This window comes from Candoia aspera, chromosome 3, assembly GCF_035149785.1.
Source record: "Candoia aspera isolate rCanAsp1 chromosome 3, rCanAsp1.hap2, whole genome shotgun sequence".
In the NCBI taxonomy this organism is placed as follows: Eukaryota; Metazoa; Chordata; class Lepidosauria; order Squamata; family Boidae; genus Candoia; species Candoia aspera.
In genome coordinates this window covers 23,442,263-23,464,445 of record NC_086155.1, presented here as the reverse complement: position 1 = coordinate 23,464,445, position 22,183 = coordinate 23,442,263, and the positions used below count along the sequence as shown (strand labels likewise).

The following is a 22,183-nucleotide window of genomic DNA, read 5'->3' as shown; positions in this document are numbered from 1 at the left end:
CACCAACCAATCCACAGATGTGGATACTTCAGAATCTTTCCATTTTTGCACATATAATAGTCTTGCAGTAATCATATATAAAAATAATCTTCCACAGCTCTTTTCAAATTGACTGTCCATTAATCCCAGCAAGAAAAGTTCTGGTTTCAGTTGAATGTTGATATTTAAAATTCTTTGTATCATTGTATGTATTTGAACCTAAAAATGTCTGGCTTTTTTACAAGTCCACCAGGCATGATAAAATGACCCTTAACGATGTCCACATTTCCAACATAAATTTGAAGTACTTTATACATTCTAGACAATTTTTCTGGAGCCATACACCAATGGCACATCATTTTATAAATATTCTGTTTAAGATTGTAACATAATGTAAATTTCAATCCTTTCAACCACGTATTTTCCTACGGTTCCATCAATATTTTATGTCCAAAGTTCTTAGCCTATCTTATCATACAGTCTTTCACTTGTTCTTTTTCCATCTCAAATTTCAATAAAAGTTTATACAGTTTAGCAATTACATGTTCATCATTCGTACATAGTTCAACTTCAGCTTCTGTCTTCCGCTGCTCAGTTCCAAATGTCCTATTATCTACCTTAAATCTTTCTTTTAACTGTGCATACAAAAACCATTGAAAACTAAATCCTCTGCAGCCAGCTGCTTTCTGGTTTCATCTTATATTCTACATGTTCTTGTCCTAGCAACTCTCGATGTTAACCATTTTTCTTTATCTACTGCTTCTTTCCTATAAAATGCTTCTGGTGCTGAGACCCATAAAGGCATTTTCAGGCACAGTCTGGATTTATATCTGTTCCATATTCTCAATATGGCACTTCTAATATAATGATTCTTAAACTCTACATTGACCTTAACTTTATTGTACCATAAAAAACCATGCCATCCGAACCTCAGATCATGCCCTTCTAAGTCTAAGATCCTCTTACTTGTCAGCAGAACCTACTCTTTCATCCAGACTAAGCAGCAGGCTGCAAAGTACAATTTCAAATCAGGCAGTCCCAATCCTCCTCGTACCTTTACATCTTGAAGTATTTGATATTTAATATTTAATCTCATTTTTTCATTGTGCTCCTTGACTTTCATTACTACAGCTTCCAGTTCATTTACATAAACATCAGATACCCCAGCATGACCTATGTGTGTGAAATAGCTCCATGTATGTAACAGCATCATCACTCTACCCACTGCAGCCCTTCAGCACTCCGAGATATTAAATGTGGCCATTGGCCACCAAAGACTTGCTCATAACCACAAAAAACTAAAAAAACAAGATGCATTGACTAAGTTCATCTATCTAATATGCATAAGGGAAATTTGGTGGAATGACTGGAATATAGCAATTAGAAAACAGTAAAGAATACTATTTGTACAGAAGGAACAGAAGCAGTAGCAAGGGGAGGAAGAATTACATTATATACTTAAAAGTATGCACACTTACTCAGAAACTCAAGTGAATGAATTTGGTGATAAAGCAGCAGGCATCTGCGTTAACATAAGTAGATGAATAAATAAAAGTAATTTTGTTAATAGTGTCTACTATCACCTGCCCAACCAAGAAAAAATGGTGGAATGTGCTTTCCAAGATCAAATTGCAGATCTTTCAAAGGGGCATGAAATAGTAATTAAGAACTTTAACTACCTAACATCTGTTGGGAGATAAGTAATAGTCTTATAGGTTATTGCTTCTTATGCACTTGGATAAGTCCTCTCATTCTTCTCCTCTCTTTATTCTGTACCATTCTATTAATGTTTCCAGTAATAAAGGAGAAAAACAATTCCTCTCCAGACATTGGAGAATATGCATAAAAAGCTAGGAAGATGTAAATAATTTTTCAATTATACAAAGTCAAATTTGATGAACATGCTTAATCACTGATATTTCCAGTTGACCAGCCTTCATTACCACTTGCTTCTGCACAAGCATGAACACAGAAAGTCAAGACAAATTAATGGGTAAACAATTCTTATGTGCCAAGGACATTCTATGCAATTAAACATATCAGGACAGAAAGCAATGGAATGTGATTAGAGTTGTGCACAGGCCACCCAAGGTACAAGGATGATGTGTTCCAAGACGCTTGTTTACATTTTTAGGTTTCATGTGTATTTTGGCAAATTTGAGTCTGAGTTTCTTCATACTTCCATGCATGATTTTTCCTATTTATTCTTATTTCATTAACTGAAAGTTAAAGACAACAGAAACTATCACACCAAAGAAAGTAGATTACTAGGAACTTTAAAGATAGGTGCTATGGAGCCTTAATAATAGTCATAGTAAAAACTCATTATAACTGGAGAGTTGAATTATGTAGACCAGGAGAAGGTAATCTCTGGGGGTCAGTTGTGACAGCACAGAAAGTGCATTCTCATAAAATAGCTGTTATAGGAGAGGCCTTGCCCATTTACACAGTAGGTACGGTCAGTCACAAGTAATACATTTAACAGAAGGCAAACTGGTGAGATCACTCCCCATACACCCATTTCAGCCATTTTTCTACCAGCCTTTGCCCTCTCCACTAACATGATATTTCCTGAGTTCTTTCATACCATTCACTTCTCCCATCTTTGTTGCTGATACCAATTCTTCTCCAGACTTCCAATAGGGTACCACAGAGGAGAGCAGGCGGTCATTCCTATTTGGGAAAGAAGGAATGACCACACCACTACTATTTTATCTGACCAGTAGAAGAAAACAGGGCATATTTGTGCAATTCTGAAATGGTGTCAGTAGGGACTGTAACCTCCAGATGCAGCATTATTTTCAGGATGTGGCACCCCCACTCTTCCTCATCCCAGCATCCTGCAAACAATTAAGGATGTCCATCTTGGCTTTTGTTGCTTATGTGCTAGTTTTCCTATATTTAGGCTGACCATATTTCCTTGAGACAAAAACGGGACATTGGGATGGCAAAATGGGATGGGGTTAAAAACGGGACATTGGGATGGCAAACCGGGGCAGGGCTGGGTGACGGGCTGGATCGGCAGGCAGGAACTACTCTGGTTTTCTCGGGCTGGGAATCTTCAGATTCCTTCGTTTGCGAGAGGCAAGGCTGGGTTGGAGAGTCTAGTGAACGGTTGTCCCCGACAAGCCATTCCTCCTCTGGCTGTGCTTTTATGTTCTTTTCTTCCTGCCGTTTCAAGACAGGAGCCAATCGCTCGCCCTTTGATCCAGGATCGCCCTATCAGCTGATCCTGTTTTTTTCTTTTTAGGTTTCCCGCTGGGTTGAGCTCTGCACCTTTTTTCCCGCTGTTTCTGCTGAGCTCCCCCTCCTTCCACTCAAAGTCAGACTGCATTCTGACAGGTTCGCGGGAACTTTCAAATTTTTAAGTAAGGTTTTTAAGAAAGTGTGACAAAATGGACAGTCTGGAAATGTTAAAAAAACTGGACTGTCCTGTTCAAAATGGGATGTATGGTCAGCCTACCTATGTTTGTCCTTTCAGTCCTCCCCTCCACACCCAAAGAGACATGGTTGTCCAACACCCAGTCAGTTTCAATTGCCATCACTGCACTTTTACAGGGCAAAGCATGGACAGGTCTTCCTTTCTTCCTAGGGCTGAGAGAGACCAACTGGCCCACAGTCAACTGGCAGGCTTCCATGCCAAAAGTAAAACTACAACTCAGGTTTCCCTGCTCCTAGTCCAACACCTTAACTACTAGACCAAATTAGCCTTCTATTGTTAGTAGGTTGAATCTTGTGGAAGGGAATAAGTAAGGGAATCTTGAAAGCCTATCCAAGCCATTTTACATATCAACTTATGCCTAGCATAAGTAAAATGGAGTTACTCCTAGTCTCTTTCCTCTCTCCCCTGGACTAAGGAATCTTTTCTGAAATGCTCTTACTTCCTCCTGTGTTCTCAGGGTCTACTAAACATTCCATTATACACCCTCCTGATGATCTTAAAGTTCACCTGAAAATAAGCACTCTAATGAATCACAGAATTGTGGAATTGGAAGACATCACAAGAATCATCCGGTCCCCTCTGCAATGTGGTGGAAAACCAGTTAAACCATCCATGAGAGCCAGTATCCAGCCTCTTCTTAAAAACCTCCAGGAATGGTGGACCCTAACCGCCATAGGTAGACTGTTCCATTGCTGTACAGATTTTACATCAGGAAGTTTTTCCTTAGCTTTAAACAAATCTGAGGTAGCAGCAACTTATACCCACTGTTCTGGTCCAAGTTTCTGTGGCCAGAGAAAGTAGTTCTCAACCGTCTTCTCTCTTTTATGTACCTGAAAATGACTAATGTCTTCATCAGCATCATGGATGTACATAAGACTTAGGGCTCCATCTTCACTGGTCAGGTAGAAATGCTAAACTCAAGCTGAGAATGATCAAAGGGATATGACTTATGATGAAAAAGTTGTGAATTTTTCTTGTGCCAGATGGGAAAAAAATATCCCTGGCTGCTGCAGCAATGGCAGTATGAGTCAGAGATCTAATTTCTCTAGCAAGAGTGCTACTGGGGATCTGGATTTTTACCCTAACATTCCTTTAATGTGACAACAGGGTAATTAAAAGCACTATACAGTATGCAATCTGTTTCAAGCAAATTCCCATTTTTGATAGAGATTAGTTATCTCTGACTGCCTTTTAATCAGATGGTGTGATGCTCACAACTAGCCCAATTCAAGAAATCTTAGAAAACAGGGCTTTACGATTCCTCCTACCATCTCTTTGTATGAGCCTCAACACCAAACTAGTCTTAATACCCACATTTTTATAAATATACTGTGGTTTATGCCCATGTTGAAATCACATACTTGTGGAAATTTGTTCTTTAGAACCATCTATAAGGAAAATCCATAAATGGTTGCACTACTGTACTACTCCAGTGCTTGGCTTGCTGCAAAACCAGGGAGGCTTAATGTGCAGAAGGGACGCGGGGAGACTTATTCTGCATTAGTTCACGCAGCGCACTGGAGGAGATGTATGGGATTTTCATTTGCCACTTGGGCATCGTTTAACTTTCAGATATTAGTGATTGAGCAGGATCGCGCAGACGTCGCTGGAGATACAATTATTAGGACTCCCAGTCCTTCACCTAATGAGCGCCCTCTCGAAAGGCGCCCAGCTAACCCCACCCCGCGGGAGGCGAGGCCCCAGGAAGATCGTGGAGGTTCGTGCCTGGCAGCGAGGGGGGACCCCGCGCACCGCGCCAACCATCCTGCCCACGCCTGCCCGCGGAGGTGGGTGGGTGGAGCTGAAGCAGCGCCGCCACGCTCCCCTCCAGGGACAACCCCGCTCTTTAGCCCCGAGAGGGAGGGGTCGGCTCCCCCCACTCCACCGCCTTTCCCTTCCCGCTTCGCGGTTAAAGGCAGCGCTCTCTTGTCTTGCTCCATTCAGTCAGAGCAGCGGCAGCGCAAGTGCTGAGCGTGGCTGCCTCCCCGCGACCGCTCCGCTATTCCCGCCCGCTTTACCTGTACCAACACCGCGGGGAAGTCGTCCTCCCAACCTCCGCTGTTCTCGCTGGTTCTCCCTCCGGGCCTTCCAGCCGGCCAAGGTGAGTGAGGGGTTCCGGGGACAGCCGGGCACCTGCGGGACGAAAGCGCGGCGCTGAGCTCGGGACCGGGGGAAGTTTGCGCGGGCAAGGCCGGCGATTGATCTCCGGCGCGCTCCGTCCTTCCCCAGCGGGGCGTCCCGGAGGAACTGCCTGGCCAAGTGCAAACTGCAGAGCCTCTCCCCCCGACTCCGGGTTTCTCTTGGCCGCTGCCTTGAAGAAGCGTGGAAGATTAAGGAGGGGGCACCTGTTAATAGGTAGCAATCCACAAGGGCTGCAAAGATCCATTCACGCTTGAGTTGAGAATAGGGCTTTCCCGCCAAACCTTCCCCAAATCTTGAGGATCGTCTGGTCTATCAGGTTCTGTATAGGCCCCACTAGGCCTATACAGAACAATGCATTTGCAGCATTTGAACTCTTCCTGAAACCCTTGGGGAAAAGATTGTATAGGAATTAGCAGTTCTCCAAAACAGCCAACATTAGGCAGCTTGATCCCATTCGTTTCTCCTGTTTCCACCGGCAGCCTCTTAAGGGGTTGTGCAACTTCTTTTTCTGGTCCTTGGTTAGAGGTTTGAAGACAGTTTTTGTATTGGCTTGCTCATCTATCTAGGGAGCATGTACAAATCTTTCCTTTCTATTGTAGGGTGTAATGCAATAGGTATGGCCAATCATTTATCCTTCCACATGCTCTTTCTTTTTCCTCACTTGATTTATTACCCACTATCCTTACAAAATCTCTACCATCATCCTAGTTAAAGGCTCTTGCTCTTAATATCCCTGGAGGTGTAGATCCTTCTGACATAAAGGGTTCTCTTTGCCAGAAAGTAGAGGGAGACAGTGAGGTGCAATAGGGAGGATTCCTGTTCCCACAACCTGCTGATTGAGGTCTGAGGACTTTTAGCCTAGGGAGACAAATAAGCAGTTCGTTTGTCAGGATGGGAGATAGTGTCTTATCCTGAGCCATATTATTGCTCCATCTGTTGTCCATTTTGGCTGGGCACTGGTTTTCCAGGGTTTCAAGCAGAAGTCTTTCCCAGCCCTGCCTGGTAATGATGGGTATTGAACCTGGAAAGTAGGAAGCCATAAAACAAAGGCAAGGGATATCAAAAGAGACCTAGTTGGAAGGGCAGAGAAGTTGTTGCAGGTCTTAGGTGAGGCATATCTATAGGTCAAAGGCAGTAAGTGGCTGAGGCGTATCAATGGCCAGAGGTAGCAAGAAGGCACACACGTGCCTTGAGATATTAGTGAATTCCCAAATGCAGGTGTTTGGCTCAGATTCATCACGTATGGTGATTCTCTTACACTTACTGCTTTCTGTGTCAGAGCAATACTCAGTCAAATATACTATTGACTGCACATGTCTTTGGTAAAATGAATATAGGTATACACATACACACTATAGAAGCATATCTTTCCCAGTGCGGTATCCTTTAGATATATTGCGGTGTCCATAATTCCTACTTACCTTGCTGGCTAGGTATATTGGATATAATAGTCAAACTCACTTGTGGGTATTGCACTGGGAAAGACTGATATGGACTTGCATAGGAACGTAGAAAGAATCTCTACATTTTTTTCACACCCTGAATCCATTTGTGGCAAGGAAACAGAATGCTGGGAATATCCTAAGGCCTGCTTGTTGCTATATAATAAGAAATCAGAACATTTCCTGTTACAGTTGTAATAAACTTGATTTTTTAGAGATGTAACAATTGTGGTACGTTGTCTGCTGTTTTTAATATTGAAGGACACTGGATCTGCACATTCAGTGCTAGTCTGGAATGTGGAATGCTTTTTACAGCTGTCACTTTGTAGCTGTGTGCTGTTTTTTTATATCAGTTAAGATGCTTTGTATGCCTGTATCTAACCCTAGACATCACAAGGTCTAAACAGAGGTATCAAAGTTTTTACATTTTTTCATTTACTGAAATTATACCTGCAAACTACTGTAATTGCTGGTGCATGTGGCAGTAATGTTTGCATAAATAGCCAGTGGCTTTCAGCATGTTCTCTAGGTTTGCATGCATGCAAAATCAGTTAAGGAACTATAAAATATTGGGTTATAGTTCCTTAATAGTTCGTTATAGTTCCTTAATTGAATCAAATCAGTTCTTCATTCTTACATGTAGCCCTGGAAGCTAAGCAAAATTAATCAACATATTATAGGATAGGACCCAAAATTACCTACATAATGTTTATTTCCTCTGTACAAGACAGGGCAAAGGAATTGAGCAGGTTCTGAAAAGGCACATGTTTATATCCAGTTTTTTTTTAAAAGGCTTAGCCAATCCTAAGAATTTTAATACATTAATATGTATTAATATTTTAATACATTAATATTAATAATAGAAGCTCTATTCTTTCCATAGAAAGTTAACCATGTGTAACTTCCATTGAAGAGTCCTATTGCTTCCACTGAGTCTTAAAATATTACACACACCCCCATGCAAGAATTTGTCTAAACATGCATGCTTTACATTTACATAGTGGCCATCAAGTTGCAACAGGAAATGGCATGCCATGCTGTAGGTAATGCCCCTTTGAGATGATCCCTGGTTTCTGTACTTTATGCATTTGATAGAATTAAAAAAAAAACAGCTGTTGTTTAAAATAGTCCCAAGAGTGAAAAATTTTAACAAGGTTAGGTAGGATACATATTTTTCCCCTTGCAAAGCTGCATATCTTCAAAGGAAGAAGGTCTCTGTGTGTTTTATGTGTGAATCCCAGAAGGGCAGGACTGGGAGGTAAGTTGCAGAATTTTCTGTGATTGAGTGAAACTGTTATTAGAAGAGAATCGTGTCATGCAGAAGGTGGGAGTGGAGAGAAAGATATTCTATAAAACAATGTTTCTCAACCTTGGCAACTTTCAGATGTGTGGACTTCAACTCCCAGAATCCCCCAGCCAGCTCCCAGTGATTCTGGGAGTTGAAGTCCACATATTTGAAAGTTGCCAAGGTTGAGAAACACTGTTATAGAATGTTCCATTTTCCAAGAAGTCATTTAAGAAAAGCCTGGATCCAAACCCCTTGAGTCAGTCTGACATTTCCCCTTAGAATTGAATGGGTAAAACTAGCAAAATGAATTACCTTTCACATTCAGGCCTGCATCCCCTGCAGGGATCACCAGATCTCTTGTAAAAGCTGTGGTAGTCGTAAGCTGTCTAGGACCTGTGAGGACACAGTATATTTTGGAACAAAACTGTTTTCAGAACTCTGCTTTGGCATTTGTCCCTAAGAGGGTAGCCCAATATAGTCAATGGGATTTACTTCAAAGATGGAGTTGGCCCCATTTGAAATATGAATTCCTGTCTGGTATGCAGCAGGAGAGTTTGGTATGTCTTATTTATTTATTTAGTAAAATGATACTATCTACCTAAGTTAGTAAGCTTTTTCTTTGGCCTTCTGGAAGAATTGTGCTTGAAAATGTCAGAAATATTACTGTTTCTTTCTCCTTTTTAAGGGATGTTTTTCTCTCTTTTTCAAAGCATTTCATCAGATGTTGTTCATTAGGAGGGTGGTTTAGGGGTTTTTTATAGTTCATCTTTAACTGGGCTGTTGTTTTTTTAAAGAATTCCATATGAATTAATCCTTTGGCTTTTCTGCAAAATATATGTATGTGTATGTATATATTCCGGTCTCTGTGTTAAATACCCTAGGAGTGCATATAATATTTTTTTAAAAGGAAAGGAAAAAGTCTGCTCTGCCTTCAAATATGAGGCAGAAACAGAAATGAAAAGTTAGCAGATATATTCAAATTACATCTGACATTTCCATAAAAGTGTTTAATATGCAAACTACTTCAACTGGAGCGCTCCAATTTAGGAAGACATAATGCAATCTTATGCATATTTTCTTTGGATATAGATAAGTATACCACTATATTTGGTAGAGCTCTGCTTAAGTATCCATAAGAATGTATTTTTAAAAATGTTATTTTTATACCACTTTGCCTCCTGAAGGAACTGGTAGATTCATCTAACCATGCTTAGTGTGTTGCATGATGCAGCTGATAGGTCTTTAATTAACTTATTGAAGCATGTCATGTGAACACAGCCATAACTTTCTGTTGTCCATAATTGCAATATCTGCACAATTTGCAGTTTTCTAAAACTTTTATGAAAAGCAAACATATTAGCAACTATTTAAGATCTGTGCTTTTGAACATGTATTATTAACTTCGATCAGAAGACTCCCATTAATTATTTTATTCATTTATTTGTTATTTCAATTATATAGCCACCTACTTGATACATGACTGTGATTGTCTAACAATTGGAATTAAGCAAAAATAAATAGAAGCAATTTAATGGGAAATTCAGAACATCACACTGTGCTTGAGTGATTCAAAAACTTACAACACAACATCAAGGTGAGTTCATCTAACTGTATTTTTCAAGCTTGGCAACTTTAAGATGTGTGGACTTCAACTCAAAGCATGCTGGCTGGGGAATTGTGGGAGCTGAAGTCCACACATCTGAAAGTTGCCAAGGTTGAAAAACATTGGCCTAATAAATGTGTACAAATGAAAAGGAATGGAACTGGTCCATGCTTCCAGGCATGAAATGTGAGTCAAAGACTATATAGTTTTGGGAAATAATAGATTTTCACTGAAAACCACAATATAACATCAGTTCATTCCATTGTAAATATCATAGACTAGTTACACTGGGGAAAGATGTAGTTTACATTGGTTAAAAATAAGCGTGTAAGGTTTTCAAAATCTATGGCTCAAGGCAACACATTTCTCACTGACTTACCCTTTGAAAAAATCCTTCATTGAGCCTGTAGCCAAAAGGGGTTTTGGTTGCCTCTTTATGAGTCCAGGCTATTTCTTTATGGGGTTTCTTTTCCAAATGGGGAGGGAGGGACACCTTTGAGTCAGTATTGACTCCTTACAACTTTGTGGACAAGTCTCTGCAGGTTTTTTGGCAATGTGTTTTAGAAGTGGTTTGCCATTGCCTTCTTCCTAGGCCTGAGAGAAAATCATTGGTCCAAAGAAACACAGCTGGTTTCTGGGCCTAAGGACTAGAATTCATGGTTTCCCAGTTTTTAGCCTGGTGCCTTTAACCACTGCACCAAACTAGCTCTCTTTTAAATATGGCTAAACATAAATATCTAGGCCAGACATGAATAAATTGGTACCTTTGGATTACAACTCCATCAGGTTTGCTCAATAGAAGAGAATATCTGTAGCTCAGGGTTGAACTGTGGAGTCCTTGGTGCTCTCTGAGTTTGGTTGTTTGCAAGCAAACAAACAAGCTCAGAGAGCACCAAGGTTTGCTCAAGGCCAATGTCTGGATGATGGGAGGTGGAAGTCCCTGTCTAGTTAGGCTTCTACCTATAAATCCTATTTGCACAGTGTCAACATCCTAGCCACTCCTTCTTCCAGTCAATTGACACATATTCCTATGCTGACAGCCTACAATTTCACCTAGCCATTCATTTGATGGCCATACTAAAAGTTACTAAAAGAGGCTGGGAGGCTCTTACTTCCTTCTTGATTGCCTGCCATTTAACCCCCCCGCCCATGAATTACAGGTTTTTAAAAATTCTTTTAAAAATATTGGAGTCACAACTGGGATCAGTGCCCCACTGACCAGGTTCATGCCTGTCCTGGTATTCTGTCGTGTAATGCTGTGGATTCAAGGTGGTGCTGGAATTCTAGGATGTCCATCCTGATAACAAGAGCTCTTGCAAAAATTTAGGATGACTCTCAGCAATGGGGTTTGGATGATCAAATACAAATGAGATCTTTAGATATAAGTTTCAGCTTCTTTGTTCCTCTTTTTGTCCAAGCTACAACTAAAGCCTTTAATTAACTGTATATTCCATTTTGCCCAGACACTCTTCATTAGTAACAGACATGCAATACCCATTCGTGAAAATCTTCTCCCCTCTCTCTTCCTCCCTACAGAACTGTCACTCCATCTGGAGTTAAATTGTATTTGTGCAAATTATACAAAACTCCAGAAATGGTTCCATGGGAATATAGGTTTTTAGTTCTATGCAGGTTGCTATACAGTATGTTTCAAAATCACACAGAGTAGATGAGAGCCATGCCATAGCTTGACTCAGTCACAGGCTATTATTGAATATGAAAATTCTTTCTTTCTTTCTTTCTTTCTTTCTTTCTTTCTTTCTTTCTTTCTTTCTTTCTTTTCTTTATTTTCTATCCTGCCTTTATTATTTTTATAAATAACTCAAGGCGGCAAACATACCAAATACCCTTCCTCCTCCTATTATCTTGGGTAAAATTCATAATCCTCACATTTCTTGTTAGAAGGGAAAGCTGAATCCAACTTTTCATCACTGAGATTCATTCCTTTTTCAGAAGATTGCAAACTTTGATTAAAAACGAAGGGTCACTAAACACAACTCTGTGATTTAGATATTCATCTCAGATTGCAAAGGAAATTGGACAGGATACATGCATTCCTACCAGCTTACAGCAACATCCTTTTGATCCCAGATCTTTTATGTTATTTGCACACATGGAAAATCAGAATGTTGGAGAAAACCAAAATATCAAAGTGGCTAGTTCCAGTGATGCCCCAGAAATGTAATGAGAAAAGTAACCATCAAAATGTATTATTAAAAATATGTACTTGGTATCCATCAGACCATGCTGCATATCACTATTAAAAAGCAGCACTATCTTTTCCTTTAAATGTGCTGATGAAAAATTGGGACATCAGTGCACTGAATAATTAACCCAAATAATGATCTTTCTTTTGGATAGTCTTCTCCAAGCTAATACTCTCAAGATATGTTAGATTACATTTCCCACATCTCAGCCGGCAGGGGATAATAGGAAATGCATTTGAGCATATCTAGACGTCAACATTTTGGGATAACCTGCTCTACAGCTAGTTTTGTTTGATGCCATGGTTGAAGTATGGCTTAGGAGACCAGGTTCAAACCCCAGAAAATAAAGTAAAATGGGGTGGGGGGAAGAGAAGGAATGCATATGCTGCTCCCGGCTCCTTGAAGAAGAGGCAAGATTTTTTTTAAAAAAAGAAAATAATAAAACCCTGAACTGGGTTTAATAAAATATGTGGTAAAAGAAGAAATCTTGCACTAGGACAGTTTCTGAACAATCCCTGTGCTGTGATTAGATGCTGCACTGCTGTGTTATGTTGGGGAGGACTCAGAGTCCTTCTCATCCAATTAGATTTTTCATCCAACAGATGAGGTGGAGCTATTCTGAGAGGACAAGTCCAGAAGATGTTCTTACAAACCAAGGCAGAAAGAACCAGTTCAGCTATGTGTTGGCAGAAATCCAGGGCCTGATGTGTCTTTACCATCTGAATTTATTTTAAAGGTTCAGATGTTAGTCTATAGCAGCCTTCTTCCAGCTGGCACCTTCCAGCTGTATTGGATTATGGTTCCATCACTCTTACTGTCATGATCCTTGCTTAATTCATTTTGTGTGTATTAGCTGAAGAGTCTAACACATCAGAGGATGTAGGCTTAGAGAAGATTTGTCTGAAGAGTTTGAAAGTCAGATTAGATGGACAAAACAGGAATTATTATAGATACTAGATTTGTTAAAATAATAAAGGGAAGAGTCAGTAGTAAAGGTATAGATGTCCAAAAGTATAATTCCCTAAAAACATAGCTGCCCTATTAATAAAACAGGAACACAACATAAGTGACTGGGTTTGCTTTTATAAAATACTAGTATGGAAGCCAAGTCTTTTATTTGCATAAGCAGCATTCTGTCTCAGCAGTGGCAGCACCTGGCTGACCTTGTCTTAGCCTAGATGCTAAGCTGGATGAGTAGTACCAGGTAATATCAAGATTGCAGACTAGACTGGGAAATTAAAAAAAAACATATCCCAGAAGAATGTAGCAGGCATGGCTAACCATTTCTGTACTGTTTCAAGAGAACTGCATAGATGTGTCCATAAAATCATAGGGAGTAGAACTTGATTCAGGGATCTCTCAATTTTTACATGGCTTTCAGAAGAATGTGAATAAGCAATGTTATGTAGAGCCACAGAAACTTGTTTCACATTAATGTTCCACTTTCACTGAACTCGGTAATAGGGTTCACACATCATACCACCATGATTTATTGAATGAAGTACATCTGGCCATGTCAAACTGGCATGCTAGGACAAAACCAAGGAAACCACATTATGACTTACTGTAGTTCAATGTGTGATCCTGGCCTGTGCGATTTGGCTAGGTAGCTACAGATGAGACTACACCCTAAGTTACTCTGTTTTCCACTGTGTGAAAGTTTATCAAAGTCCTTACATACATCCTTTAATTAAAACTTTTAGATATGCTGCTGAACTTCAGTTTTATTGGACTACAACTTGCACTATCCCCCAGTATTACCTGTGATTGTACCTATATGATGTGAACATGCATAATATGTTATGACAGCATATGTTATATAGCCCACTTTTTTTCCTGGTGCAACAGATGCAACTGAAAAATAATAAACAAATAATGCAATTATATTATATCAGTATAATAATGGTAGGGATAACGACCTTATGATGACAAGTTATAGTAACCTGATAAAAAAAATTAAAGCTCTTTCTTAAGTTGCCATCTGATGCTAAATGCCTCCACAGCTGGCATGGCAAATGGAGGATGCTCCTTCAAAAGTCTAATGAGGTTTGCCTTAGATTGACGTTAGTTCAGAACATAGCTGGCTGCATAAATAGATATTACACAGCTGTGGTTGTAATGAATGTTAACTTTGTAAATACAGGCAGAGGAGAGATTCAGACAGAAATTTCTTGTGGTGTGTCATAGAAAGCAGAAGGCACAGATAATTAACAGCGTTTTGGAAACCTTCCCAAATCATCATGTACAATTATTGACAAAAATAGTAAAAGATGGGAGGAAGCTAGTTTCTTACACACACACACACACACACACACACACAAATTCCTGGGCAGTTTAATGTTCATCATCAAATTATGCAAGGGCTGGGTGGTAGGGATCTTCAGTGCAGTTTCCATGGGCCCTAGAATAACCACTGGATACCAAAGCTAAAATAAATTTTGCTTTGCTGAAGTATTGCTGAAATCTTGTTAATTTTTTTGATCATGTAAGATTTTGGCTATTTTCCTGCCTTTTTGGCCATCAAATAAGATTGGGTAAAGGCATCTGGGGACAGAAAAGCTTGTCTTCTGCCTGTCCATTTTTCAACAAATGTACAGCATTTGTATCTTCTTTTTCTATCCATTTTTTCTTGGATACTAATATTTTCATCATTCTTTTCAGTTCTACCCTTCAGTATGTGATTGTCATACCCATTCAAATCTCTAAAATATTTTTCTAGCATTCCATTACTTCCCTCACTTCAAATTCATCCCACAGCATTTAATCATCTTTATTTTTAATTACTTTCTGTAGGTTTCTTGTTTAGCCCTTTTTAGGCACTTCTAAAACAAATTTTCTGATTAAAATCTGCATTTTCTTTTCCTGTTGTAAATTTAATCATTCCTTGCTCTCCTTGATTATATTCTTTGCTACTATTTTTCTTCTAGATAGATAGGCAGATATATTCTTTATCTACATTATTTGCATAATTCATTCTCTTATATTCCCTTGTTCTCATTCACAGTTGCTTTGACTTCAATGTTCCACCAAGCATCATTGTTGATTCTTGCAATTAACTCCACACACTTCTGTCACACTCCCTAATGAAACTCATTTCTGTCAGTTCCAAGCAACTTCCACATTCTCTTTTCTGATATCCACTTCCCATGGATTCAATTGGAAGTTTAATCTGTCTTCTAATACTTTTCCATATAGAACTTGTACTTTCTCTTCATGCAATTGCTTTACTTTCATTCTCATGTATTTCAATTCATACCTTTTCTTCCATATCATTTGTTTCCCTCTAAGGTCAACTCTTGACCCTACCAAAAATGATCTATCTCACATTCAGAACCTCTCATCATCCAGGTATACTTCACTAATTCTTCCAGACTTTATAATAAACAATCAAATCAATCATGCTTTTAGTTTTATATGAATTCTTTTGCAATGTATACATATCAGTGGACTTACGGTTAAACCATGAATTCATAATAAATAGACCAATTTCTAAGAAGATACTCATCAATCACCATTCTAATTCATTCTAGGGTCTCTGAATGGCTGACCCTTTTTCTTTATTCTTTCATCTTGATCCCACCAATCCATTCATGTCACCCAACAGAATCATGTTTTCCCTTGATCAGAATGCTCTATAATCCCCCCTTTCTTTTTTACATTATCGCCATTCACTGGAGCATAACATGGCAACTGTCACCAATGTAGCAATGTATACTTTTATATGCACCTTGATGACACCAATTCATACCTTCTGGCATACAGGTTAGAACTTTTGTTCATAACTAAACGTACACTTTCAAAAAAAAAATCCCCTTCTCACCCCTATGGGTCTTCCTCAACCTCGGGTCCTCTATCAGAAGCCTGGGAGTTTGAGGGTTCTGCGCAGTATCTTAGCTGTTCCTAGCGCTGCACTCTTCTGAACAGAGAGCTCTGATGTTGCTCCTGGGAACTGTTGGAGCCATTCTACCGGCTTGGCAGTCACAGCCCCGAGTGCCCCTACCACCATTGGGACCACTTTGGCCTTTACTTACACACACACACACACACCAATTCCACTTCACAGTATTAGTTCATTTTTATTAAGGTCTGTTAGATTCTTAGTTTTGCAGACTCACAGCATATCTATTTTTCAGTCTTTCATTTTATTGGTTGTTATGCTGCTCACCATTTATTCGTCTTAGATTCCAAGTCTCAATCTTCTATATGCTATGATCATGACCAGATGCTCTCATAGTTCATTGACCTTCACCAAACATGACAGTATATTCACCAAACATGTACAAACCTTAGTCACACCCATGGCACATAAGCCATTCTCTGCTAGTAGTAAGGGCAATCCTTATCAGTTCTGACACATTTTGGCCCATCTGCCACAAGAGCAATCACAGCCCAGTTTTATCCCAAGCATCCTTACTGTATTCTGTGCAAATTAGGACCTCAAGATTCTAGAGGTTATTAGGACAGTCCTAATCTAGAGATTGTCTTGCAAACCAACATACTATTGCCCACATCCCACCAACTAGGAAATACATGCAGTGGACTGATATACTCAGGATTGCTCAGAAAAAGACTATTTTTGGAATAATAAAAAAACCCTGAAACAATTACTGTAGAATAGCAGAGAGCTGGAATAAAAAATGGTCAGTGTTGGGATCTTTGAGAGAATATTCAAAGCCCTCTGAAACCCCTTTTTGTTTTCTGAAGAATTTACATCAATTTCAGCATCATTTTAGTTCAAATGCCTTTGTGGTATAGTGCACTGTTTTTAATCTTTCCCTGTGGGAACAGATTTGGAGCTAGTTTAAACAGACTGGTTCAAAATCTGGAGAAGTCAGCTCTTGCTCTTTAATACATAAAAGGTAAATGATCTCTCTGCTTTAGAAAGAGCTTTTTGTTCAGGGCTGTTTGTCATCACCAACTATGATTGTAAGGAGCTGGGTCAGGAATTGAACTAGGGGTTCCATGTGGGAAACCGTTTGTTACTGTGTGAAGGACAAAGACAGATTCATGCTTCAATTAGTCTGGATTGGTTTGTTGGCTAATAATGGGGACCTGATCAAAGGCTGATGGAAAAATAATTACCAGCCCAGTAAGAAATATTTTGTGGAGAGCCATTCTTTCTCCAGGGTGACACACAGAGGCTAAGAGATAAAATAGTCACCAGACCTCCTGCAGGTGCTAACTTGCTTGGTTATTTTCTTGCTTTGATAACACAATGTCTCACACTGTGTGCTCAGCACAGTCTTGGAAAAAGCAGGTCTTTGCTCTGAATGTAATACTCAGGAACAAAGAGAGTTGCCATATTCGGAGCCAAACCATGAGTCCATGGATTAGTTTAGTGGTGGGCAACTGGTAGCACTCTGTATTATATTGAAGTATATCTTCCAGGTTTCTTCTCTATTAGTCATGCTAGCTAAGTCTGCTGGGCTTTACAGCTCAACAATATCTGGAGTGCCCGAGGTGGCCCAGTACTGTTGACTTTGACTGGCCAGGGCTCTCCAAAGTTTTAATTGTTTTTTTTTCCTGGTTTTATCTGGAGATGCTATGAATGGAGTCTGGAATCTTTGACATGTCTGATGTGCTCAGAACTGTTCCAAATATTTCCAGGCAGACTCTTTGCAATCTGATCTGAACAAAGTGGACCATGAGGCATGTAATTCTCCTGTTCTTCCATTATATAATCCTTTCTCCAGTGACATATAGCCTTCCTGGCTTGCCACACTTTAATTACAAAGGAAGAACCATGAAAGTTGTGGGGACATTCTACCATTTGTTTTATTTTGTGTCAGTGGAGCTCACTTATTTCTATAATGGAATAGAATTGAGTGACCAAATCATTTGTGTGACAAACGTAGCACTAATATACAGTATGTCAATTTCCCACACCATATGGAAAAGAAACAAAAGGCCAACCAAAACTCCACTGTTCAGAGTATTTCATTCCTACCTCCAGAAAGTCAGTGAAATTTTAATATTGATGATTTTTCACCTGCCATTAGTGCAGAGCTCTGTGGGGATTGTTCCCACTTAGGCTAATGTTGTTTGACATGTAATCTGGGCCACTTCCCATTTGTGCTTTATGTGTGGTGGGCTTCTCCACATCAGAAGCTCTGTTCAAGACCTTGGCCATTGCATGCACTGAAACCAAAAATATAGTGGATCTGTCAGTCTCAATTGTTAAAGCAGCTGAATTTCAGTGTATAGTAATAACTAAGGTGTTGGACTTGGGCAGAGGAGTCCTAGATTAAAGACTCCCTCAACCAGAGAGCTCTTCGAATGGGTTTGGGCCAGTCCATCTCCCTCCAGTGAACCTACTTCACAGGATTTTGGGATAAAACTGAGTTCTCGGAGAAATGAAGTCAATCAGTCCATCCATCCATCCATCCATCCATCCTAACTGTAGTTAAAAAGCTTTTTCAAGCTTAAGCTCAAATCTATCTTCTTGGAAACCAAATCAGTTGCTTCTTGTTCTGTTCTGCAAAGATTCTTTCAGCCTTTTCCCATATAAATTGCTTTGCCTGCCAACATCCTCCATGAAATGTTACATTTCAAGTTGAACATTGCACTATATTTTTCAGATTTGCTGAGAGTGCAGTATCTAGAGAAAGAAACCTTTGATCATGCTGGGTAGGAATTCTGAGAGTTGGAGTCCTAACAATCAGGAGACAATGAGCTGATGTCTCTGGTTGCCCTAAAGGATTTCAGTTGGGATATTCAAAATATTTCTGTTAACAGGTAGCCAGGAATCACCACCACCACCACCACCACCACCACCAGGCAGGCTGCTTTGAAACCCAAAGCAGCAGCTTTTGCTGAAACTCAGTACTTGACCAATAGTCCATATGTGAAACTTGGGAAGGAACAGGGCAAGGTATTAGTAGGCAGAGCTGAGTTTCATATTGGCTTACCTGGCTCCATTACGTGATGAGGGATCCCGTTTTGCTTGTGTTTACAGCATACTCGGAACTGAAAGGCATCAGCTGTGGCTTCTGTTCAGTCTCTGTCCTTCTTTTTGCTTGTTTTTATACCCTTGCAGGAAACTGCAGGTGGAGATAAGCTTTTTGGCTGCTTCCTGTCATGTCTTACCACTAGGCTGCTTATCTCCTGGCCATTTTCATGTGAGCCCAAATATGTTATCCCTCCACTTAGATTATGAAGGTCTTTGCTTTGAACAAGCAGCCAGTTGTGAGCACTTTGGCTCCAAAGCAAAATGTATTTTATTTTGTTTGTTTTTTTTAATTCCCAAGGACTCCTGCTTGGATGCTAAGTCTCCAGTGCTGCTCAATATTTGCACATCCTTTCCCCAGCTGTTCCCTTACTGCTGATTTCCCACATACATGCTGCTACCTCCACCAGCAGGTATAATAGTGGATAAGATGGGTAAGACACCACCCAAACTGATTGCAGACTATTGCCTTAGAAAAGAAGGAGTGGGATGAAATGTTTTCGGTGGGCTTCATCCTGTTCCCTGCAGTTTTTGTCTCATTAATCCTCTGCTTCTAGGCCCAATGTCCATCACTAGGACGAATGAAAGTGCCCTGGCTCTTGTCCTACCATATTCTCCATCTAAGCCAGTGTTCCTCAACCTTGACAACTTTAAGATGTGTGGACTTCAACTCCCAGAATTCTGGGAGTTGAAGTCCACACATCTTAAAGTTGCCAAGGTTGAGAAACACTGATCTAAGCAATTCAACAGCAAAGGAAAGAGAAACTGCAGTAGCTAGGAATAATAATAAGAAGAATGACCAGATGAGCTGCACTGAAACTCAAAGCAGCAGCTTTTTCTGACACTTAGTTCTTGACCAACGGTACATATATGGAGCTTGAAAAGGGAACAAGGCAAGACATAGCTGTGCAAAATACTGTAGCTGTAGAAAATACTGTAGTGTATTCTACAGTGTTGACACTAAACACAAGCCCTATTTAAAAAAGAAAAAAATGCAATTACAATTCTTAAAGTGTGTGCCAAGAGAATTACGAAGTTAGTTCTATTGTATTTAGCTGCATACTTAACAAACTCCAGATATCCACTCAATGAGGGGGCTGTTTGCTGAAAGTCTGCATGTTTTAGTTTTGCCTCTTTTTGATCTGCCTCTGCTGGAATGGGGCGTTTGACCTGTCTACTCTGAACCAAGAGTGGTTGTATCAGAAACAGCTAGCTCTGGGAAGCTGCAGAATTACCTTCTTTAGAAAGAGAAAGCCCATTATAGCGCAGCCTGAGTGACTGTTCCAGGCTTTCTCCTTTCGAAGAGGAAATATACTTGCATTCTGGCTTGTTTCAAATCATGGAATTGTTCCCCCACTAAGGAAAGCTTGTTACCTTTACATAAAATGAAAGTAATCCATACCATATTTTGCTTTCCAGAGTAAAGGTGCACCTCAGCTCATGATTCAATCTTGCTCTGCTCAGGTTTTCACCTGAATATAAAAGTCTGGAACGGAGTAGAAAAAAGTCTGCATATGCTGGTCCTTCCCACTTATGTCTTTCATGGCCCCCAACTTCCTTGCTGGTGGCTGTTTCCAGTCTCTTCCTATCAAGCAAAGAAATTTGAAGGAAGGATCATATGGGAAAGCAAATGTTGGTGCAGCTTCAGATCTTGGGAAAGGGGCAGCAAGACAAGGATAGGGCTGGCAGGATGCAAGGATGAAAGGACAGTTCTACTTTCTCTGTGTGTGTCCCTCTTCTCTGCCCAGTTTTAGGCATACCAAGCAATAAACTGGGCTTGGGCAAAAGGTTTTGTCATGGCTATGAAGTCAATAACAATGGCCAGTGTACTGCACATCCCCAGTCATGTGCTGTACAGTGGTGCACAGAGGGGAGGCTACTGACTCATAGAGGGAATGATGGAATCATTCACATTGTGGGAGCAGCCCAACAAGTGACATATAATGATATAATAATCTCTAGTATGTCCATTGTCCACAGTTTATTCAAAGCATTTGGAAGAAATGTTTTGTGATTGGTGTTAACATGAACAAATTACTTCTCTTAAAGTCACTAAAGCAAACACATCCTTTGCAAAGTGTGTCCAACTTCTTCAAAACCTGTCTCCATTGAGATCACCAGTGAAATGAAATGGTTGCAGATGGCTGGGAATGGTTTTCAAAGCAGCTGCATGAGCCCCACAAAAGAAGCAGTTGCTTTAATGATTCAAAGAGAGGTGGTTCGTCTACAGACATGTGTGCTGCAAAATACCTCTTTGGTGTCTTGTATAGCTCTATTAAATTTAAACATATGGCTTCACAGCCACACATACACACACTGTCACAGTATTACAGCTTCATTCATATGCACACACATGCACACACAGACAAACCTTGTATTGTGTAATTCTTCTGCTGTGTAACTCACTCATCCTTCATTTTTTGTGCTTTCTCAGTCTGGAAACAGAATAAACCAGGCTGTTTGCCAGCTTGCTCCTGAGGTAAGGTTTGGTTACAGTAGACTTCCAGAAATGTTATTCATGGCATAGCTGCCCTGAACTATTTTTGGGGTTATCACTGCTTTTCCCAGTCCTACCAAAAGAAAGAAAAAAGAATGTAAGATGGGATCAAAACAAAATAGGCTTTAGAAGGAGACAAAATGCACAAACCAACCTTCTGCATCAGGGGTCCTTTAGGCTGTGTTACGGAAGGAACTGGATGACTGGAACAGTGTATGAACCCACATTTAAACCTAAACCATATGATTTTGACTTGGTCATGTAGCTTATCAGCCCATGCCTGGCATATATGAGATTGGTCTAATAAGATTTGTTTTGGGTACTGTGTCACTGTAATAATGGGAAAAAAAAGTGGTGTGCCATGAACCCATATGGCTGTTATATGGTTGTCCAATTTAGACAGATATTGCTGCTTAAGGTAGATAAAACTTTTCCTCTTAGATCTTTATTCTATAAAATTCATCATCCAGTGCGTATGCAAGTGCATTTTGAAAAAAATACATTGGTGTCCCCCCTTATGGATGTGACAGATTAAGCCCTGGGGTGACAGATTAATCTTCTTACCCAAGGCCTATGCTCTTTAATTGGATTAAGCCACGTCGAATTTGCCATATGTGCTGCTTTATACTGCAATATA

At 40.0% G+C, this 22,183-nt stretch overlaps 2 protein-coding genes across 2 annotated transcripts in view; one reads left to right on the top strand and one right to left on the bottom strand.

Moving 5' to 3' along the window:
- RBPJL (recombination signal binding protein for immunoglobulin kappa J region like) overlaps window positions 1–5,807 on the bottom strand; it is a 34,603-nt gene extending 28,796 nt beyond the window's left edge. The window contains exon 1 of the mRNA XM_063297170.1: window positions 5,440–5,807. Coding sequence (XP_063153240.1) covers window positions 5,440–5,807 — 368 coding nt within the window. The remainder of the gene's footprint in view (window positions 1–5,439) is intronic.
- MATN4 (matrilin 4) overlaps window positions 5,342–22,183 on the top strand; it is a 47,964-nt gene continuing 31,122 nt past the window's right edge. The window contains exon 1 of the mRNA XM_063297142.1: window positions 5,342–5,522. The gene's annotated coding sequence lies outside the window, so the exon portion shown is untranslated. The remainder of the gene's footprint in view (window positions 5,523–22,183) is intronic.